The 6,887-nt window shown below is 47.2% G+C and overlaps 1 protein-coding gene across 1 annotated transcript; it reads left to right on the forward strand.

Annotated features, from left to right (window-relative positions):
• The first annotated feature begins 1,544 nt into the window (after window positions 1-1,544).
• On the forward strand, window positions 1,545-6,687 carry MAL (mal, T cell differentiation protein). Its single transcript, XM_071548073.1, has 4 exons — window positions 1,545-1,760; window positions 5,113-5,280; window positions 5,462-5,587; window positions 5,830-6,687. The coding sequence occupies exons 1-4, from the start codon at window positions 1,674-1,676 to the stop codon at window positions 5,902-5,904; spliced, it is 456 nt and encodes a 151-aa protein (XP_071404174.1). The 5' UTR covers window positions 1,545-1,673; the 3' UTR covers window positions 5,905-6,687.
• The last annotated feature ends 200 nt before the right edge of the window (window positions 6,688-6,887 follow it).

Genomic DNA, 6,887 nt, shown 5'->3' on the forward strand with positions numbered 1-6,887 from the left:
GTGAGCAATGAAAGCTGTTGGTGTCCCTCACCTTCCCTTGGCAGGCCCTTCACAGCTACACCAACACTGGGGTTCTGCACTTGGTCTACCACCCAATCCTCCCCTACAGCCTCAGGCCCCTGAGCATGCCTGGAGCCTGTCTGGCATGTCCTGCAAAGGCTGCCCACAGACTTTGCTCATTGCCCTTGTGAGGCCTATAGCAAGACGTAGTGATGATTATTTTTCAGAGAGTTTTGGTACTCCAAACCACCTGGGCTCAGGCATATACCATATATTCTTCTTTTTCTGGGTCATGTACCTATGCATGTTGTATAAAATAAGGTGGGCCTCCCTCCTCCCTCACTTGATTGCTTATTAAATGCATTTGCCCAATTTTTCTGATTTTGCACCCCCCTCCAGTCATCTGCCCCCCTACTTTCACTAAGGGAAAATTTTCACACTCTCTTCCTTTCTTGCAATTGATACCCCCCACCTCTCTGTGTCCCTTGGATTCAGGGCAGGTGTTTATTCCCTTCCTGCCTACAAGGTCTCTTCCCATTTCCTCCTGACTGTCAGTTTTTCTGTAAAATGAACCCAACATGCTCCCAGACAGAATGATCTGCATCAATGGAGCAGATGCCACAATTATTCCAGCATAGCTGTTGCAGTCAGAGAGCAAAGAAACAGTGACTGAATGTGCCCCAGGTATAGCTGGAAGGAGGTTGCTGGAGGCTCTGGGCCAGAGTGTGACAATGGTGATTACTAGAGCTGCATGTGCCAGGAATATGGAGTTGGAAGCAAGGCAGTCCTGTTCTGGACTCTGCATCAGACGTTTGTGCACAGGAGCAGCCGTGGAAGGGCAAGCACCACATACTGGGCCTGGCTGAAATGGGCACTTCTTCCAGGGGCCACTGGCCCACAGCAATATGCACTGCTACGTTACTCCTTTCATTCCTGATGGTTCACATTTTTGGCTTTAGCTTCTGGAGTTATGAGGTTTTGCTGGGTATCCAAGTGAGTGTGATAAAATAAAGTAATTATTCCATATTAAGGAGGAGGGGAATGACTCGCTCTCATGGACTACAGACTAAAATGAAAAAAAAAGCCAAGTGGCTTGGGAAGTCTCATTATTTTAGGTCATTTGTTACCTTGGTATGTCCAATCTGCTTCTGAGATGATGAAGTGGTTCACTCTGCAGTCTGGTTGTCCTTGTCTTGCGATGCATCTCTGTGAGGCATTTCTGAGCCGCACTGTTTCCTGTAGCTGTCATGTCCTTGTGCCTGTGCTGTGCCAGCTCACGAGCGCGGGGACAATCTGACTTACCATGCAAATAGAAGGGGACTCGAGGCTGTCCAGGTGCATGGGTACAACTCTTCCCTACTGCCCTCAGATGCCAGGCAGTGCCACCCACCATCTGGGACTCACCTTGAACGCTCAACTTGTGCAGAGACAACTCCGCTCCAAATGCCTCAGGGCTGCCCCCATCTCCTGCAAACCTGCCATGTGACTCCTGTCAGCCCTGGTCACAGGGCTGGGCCACACCTGTGCCATTCACAGCAGTCTTCACCTGTCAGCAGGAAGCAGGAGGGAAGAGGAGAGAGCAGGAAGAAGCAAAGAGAAGAGAGAGAGGCAAGCAGGCTACATCGAGTGTTGAGAACCAGAGTGCCTGACAGTCACTGTGGGAGAGCCTTGCAATGTCCTCTACAACTTCCAGTGGCTCTTTGCCAAGTGGCCTGGCTGTCCTGACAACTTTCCCAGATGTGCTCTTCATTCCTGAATTCGTGAGTGGTGACTTTTCTCTGGGGGAGGTCAGTTGCTGCTTGTGGGGCACCCAGCACACGTCATGCTGCAGGTGTCTGAGGGATGAGACCGGACTCATAGCTGCCAGGTCCCTGAGCCACGAGGGCCTGGGGACAGCCCCTGATGTCTAGTTGAGCCTCAGAGAAAGCCCCATGGCCTGAGACAGGGCTCTGAAACTCTCCTCTAATCTGTAGTAGGATTTTTCTTGTGCATCTGAAAACCTTTTGTAATTTCCTGCCTCAAAGAAGTTGAAGGGGTTGCTGGTGCATTTAAAGCAGGTTGACAAATTGAGCCAATTAATTAATCAGAAGATGATTTTAGCTGATAATACACATGGAGGATAACTGCTTGCTTGAAGCAGGGATTGAGGCTGGCTGGGGTCATTGTTTTGCAGCAGCAAAGAGCCTGGTCTGCCGGAGCTGTGCTGCTCAGCTTGAGCTGCTGGGTGCTGGGCCTGGGTGTGTGAGTGGGCCAAGGGTGAGCAAACACCTTGTAACTTCTTTCCATATTGTAGTTTCATTGAGAAGGAGATCATAATCTTAATGGATTTGGCACAGGTGATCAAAAGCAGTTGCTGTGACCACTGACTGAAAGATGCAAAGTTTCAATCAGAACTTTTTCCTGCCCCACTCACAAAATCTGCTCTTCTCACGAGAGTTTGAGAGGCTTTTTTTGCATAGCCTGAGCACTTTCATCCAGCACTGAAGGCTTTGGCTCAGTATTGTAGGATGGCACTCAGATTATTTAATGCTAAAAACTTCAGTCATCTGTGACTGAATCCTTTCCTCTCACACAACTTGGCCCACACTCCTGGAATTTACAGCATTTACTTCATTTTCCCAGTGACAGCAATCCAGCAAAGAGGATGTAATGAAGGCTTTGCTTCAGCTCCCACAGTAATGCTCTGAAGACTGGTCTTGGAGCCTGGTCTCTGAGAGCAAGGTCCAGGTTTCCTGCAGCTACACAAAGAGAGGTGTTAAGTCCCTGTGGAGGTTCTGTCTGGGCAAACACTTGCCAGCCACCCCTGCCACTGAGCTGTGTTAGTCCTGGTACTGAGCTTGCTGTTGGTCCCAACATACTTACTCCTTTTGAAGTGTTTGTTTGTAATTCCTGTCTTCAGGGGATTTGGCAAGACAGCTTGCTTAAAGAAGCACCCTATCCTTTGGTTTGGGTAAGATCTGGAAATGTGCATCCTAAAGGCTCAGGAACCACCCAGGAAGGAGGAATGCTGCATAACTGGATTTCTCCATCTCCAGGACATGTAGGACTCTCTGCTATGCAGTTGTGTGATCTCTGTTGTGTACAAAGGAGGTGGCTGCCTTGAATCATAGCATTCAGAAGGATAAAGAGTTTCTCATTCCTTAGTGGAATCTGAGCTTGCCTACAATGGGTTAATATGGTAACTATGAAACAAAACAAAAGAAAAATAAAAAAGCTGGCATTTCAAATGGTAAGACAGTTGTGAAATTTCCAGAAGATCCTGCCTGTAGTTCATATGATTTCCACATCTGCACATGCTGATTAAGAACTATCGTTTTTATTCTGGCAAGCTTGGTTTAATTCTTATAATCTATTTTATCTGAAGAACTTTCTGCATATATGGATAGCCAGACCTATGTGGAAAAGCTGAAACAAGCTGAAAACAGATACATTTGCTTTGTAAAAGGGTATTTAAATGTAAGTTTTTTCTTAAATTTCTGTCCTTCAACTTGCTGTGGGTTATTATTGAATGCCTTTCTATTTTTACGAGTCTGCTGAACAGCAGCAGCATAAACCCAACATAAGTAATCAAATTATGTCAAACATACTTGCCTGAGTGAGTAACCACGTCCTGCAGAAAGGGGAGATGGTGAGTGGTAGGAAGTAAGTGATACTTCTTCCCCAAACTTCATATCTGCCCCCAGTTTGTGTTTGATTTCAATGGAGCAAATACAAGGTTTTCTCCAGGATCTTCAGCTGCAACACACTCTTTGTGTCAGCACAGGAGTTTTTAATGGGACTGCATTAGTGTTCACATGTCAGTCTTTGGTTGTTACAAGAGGCACCAAAACACCAGCACTTTGGAAGACCTGTTTTTACTCAGATGTTTGCAAGATCACAATCACATAATTTATTTAATGTATCAATTTGCATAATGGAACCAATGAACTTTCCTACAAATGTACGGGCACACAAATGATGCAACATTTTCTGAGTATGGTATATCAGAAACTTTCTTTACACTTGCGAAATGCCTCCAAGGGAATGGAAATGCCACAGTTAGTATGAGTTGGCATTTGGATGCTGAAAAAGGCTGGCCAGGGATACACTGGTGATCAGAATGACCTTAGAGTCAGAAAGGCTCTCCTGCCTCTGGAGATCTGCCTGCAAATCCCACACAGCTGGTGATGAGGGAGAGATTCCTACAGCAGCACCAGTCCTCACAGTGTGGGTTCAGCTGAGTAGCTCCTCATCTTAGGATGCTGCACAGACTAAACTTTGCACAGGTTCAAGAAACAACTGGGCTGATCTGTAGCACAGAAAAGCTACAGAGTGCATTTTAGTGCAAAGGCTCCACTTGCAGTCCAGATATTCCACAACAGTGAACATCACACTCTCATCCTTTTGTGTAGGAGTCTGCTGATGGAACCTGGATACAGCTGTCCTTGTGCTCCCCACCCCACCAGAAAACCTATGGCAAACTCCCAAGGCTGGCTGAGAAGAATGGGGTCCTACCTGCTCCCACCCCAGCAGCTGGCACCTTGCACAGCTCTGGTGCAGCCAATGAAGAATGACCTAAACAGCTGGAGCAGCAATACAAGCTCCCCTTCCCAGAAGGAGTTGGGAGCCTCAAGCTTATTTCCTCTACTTCAGAGAGTAAAACTGGTCAATTAACCTCCCTTAAACATGTTCTCTCTTCTTTCAGGGCAATATCTGGACGTGGCCTTCATTAAGGCCATGTGTGTGGCCTTCATGAGGGTCACATGTGTCTGTGCTCTTTGTGCAGGTGAACTGGGCTTGTCGCTGCTCCTGTCAGGCACCTGACACACCATGTGTGAAGCAAACATTCCTTTCTGTAACAAGCCTCTTAAAACCAACCTTCAGAAGTGTCTGAGCCAGCCCTCTGAGCATGCTGCTGCAGAGAGGGTGTGAATGGCACTGACACCAGGAGACAGAGCTACAGAGAGGATTTTTTGGGTCAGGATCCGTGGCAGATGCTCCCAGCTAACTACCAAGTTTCAAGTGGAGGCTGGGAAGAACTCATGGGCTAGTGCCATGTGCTGTGCTAGCGCCAGAGGCATGCATGGCTCTGGGCTCTGCTCTGCTCACCCTGTCTACCACTTTCACTTGCAGGTCTTTGGAGGCCTTGTCTGGATCCTGGTGGCGTCCTCCAAGGTCCAGATGCCCATGCTGCAAGGCTGGGTGATGTTTGTCTCTGTGTTCTGCTTTGTCATGTCCACTGCCCTCCTGTTCCTCTACATCTGTGGGGCCCATGGGGGCAGCAGCTCCTGGGTCACTTTGGTAAGTGGATGTGGCAAATATCTAGGCCTCTCCCTCCCTGGCAGACAGTTATCTCCTTGAAAGGCAGGAGCTGCTACTGCACTCCAAATCTCAGGCTGGGTCTTGCTTGCATGGGTTCCCTTTTTCCCCCTTTGCAATGTGATTCCTCCCTGGAAATGACCACGTGACCCTTGTTTCTTAGGATGTCATCTGCCAGGAGACAGCAGCTCTGTTCTACCTCAGTGCTGCTGTGTTGGAAGCCTTCTTCACCTACACCGCTGCTGACTTGTTCCCAGGAAACATATACAGGGAGAACATTGCTGCCGTGGTGAGTGCCTGGCAAGCAGGGGAGGGAAGGTCAGGAGCTGACTGTGGAGTGGCCTCAAGGGCAGATCTTTATTTGCACCAGCCATGCAGGGAGCGGGGAAGAGAAACCAGTCACAGTCCTACTATGCATGGATGTCCCCAAACGTGCAAGAGACAGTAGAAATATAAGCCATCATGAGATGTTGGCTCAGTGCTGAAACTCATGCCATGAAGTTAACTGGCTGGTGTGTTTTCCTGTCACAGGTATTTGCATTTGTAGCTACCCTGGTTTATGTGATCCACAAGGTGGGCTCACTCCTGCGATGGAAATCGTCCTGAAGCCTCCCCTCGCAAGTGTGTCTTGTGGTCACCTTGGACAACGACTGCAGTTTCCAGGCAGAGTTTGGGGTTTGTTTTTTTAATGTAAATACTATGAACAAGTGGCTCTTTATGTGGGATCCTGGTAATGAAGACAAGGAACCTGCCACAGAAAGGTATATCCTGACACAATCTGTTTCCTTTCAGTTTCTTCTGGGCTGAGTACAGTCTGATGCTGGTAACTGGGGCCTAAAACAAAAAACATCCCGCTTTAAAAACAATTGTACAGTTGGATTCAAAGTGCTAAAATCTCCCTGAACCATACCTTTATGTCTCCAGAGTTGTTACTGCAATCAGGGGAAACTTGGACAAGCAGCACCAAGGAGCATGAGTATGAAACCTTATGTCATTTTCATTGCTGCCTGTCCATTTAAGTCTGTTTCCTTCCCTAAATCTGCTGTACCAAATGGAGTATTTTCAAGCAGTTCCCCAAAATGCCTTCTCTGACTTGTGATGAGAAATGGGGACAATATTTAACTTGCCTCCGGAGCAATATGAATTGTTGCAGCCCCTGAAGGGTACTGCTGCATTTTGAGGAACTGGATAATACTGAATAATTGAAATAATTGAAATAATGCCAGTGTATTTGATCCCTCTATAAAATACAACTTGGAAGGTGTGCATTAGTTTGTAGGAGAAATGTATTGATGATTAGAATGACATGAATAAGCAATCAACTCTTGGCTTTGGTGAATGGCTGCTCTTTCTTACAGTAGCATTATGTTGCTAATAAAGATGGGTTTGCTGTGATTTTGAAAATAGATGAGTCATTTCTGCTATTCTTCCCTTTGCTGCACACAGGTACACAGACCTGTACAGCCTCAGGAGCACTGACTGTAACAGGGCAATGCCTAAGGGGGAGGCACAAACTTGGACATGAAAGAGGGTTTTTCTGGCAAGGAGAGCCTGTGGGGCCCAGGTTAACTCAGGTTAACCTCAGTGAG

The sequence above is a fragment of the Pithys albifrons genome, chromosome 2 (genome assembly GCF_047495875.1).
Source record: "Pithys albifrons albifrons isolate INPA30051 chromosome 2, PitAlb_v1, whole genome shotgun sequence".
Taxonomy (NCBI): domain Eukaryota; kingdom Metazoa; phylum Chordata; class Aves; order Passeriformes; family Thamnophilidae; genus Pithys; species Pithys albifrons.

Bases quoted from the DNA above. Each gene is read 5' to 3' on its own strand.
- MAL (XM_071548073.1), top strand. From the start codon at position 1,674: ATGTCCTCTACAACTTCCAGTGGCTCTTTGCCAAGTGGCCTGGCTGTC. The intron at 1,761-5,112 runs GTGAGTGGTGAC...TTTCACTTGCAG, and splicing joins TGCTCTTCATTCCTGAATTC to GTCTTTGGAGGCCTTGTCTG. The intron at 5,588-5,829 runs GTGAGTGCCTGG...TTCCTGTCACAG, and splicing joins GGGAGAACATTGCTGCCGTG to GTATTTGCATTTGTAGCTAC.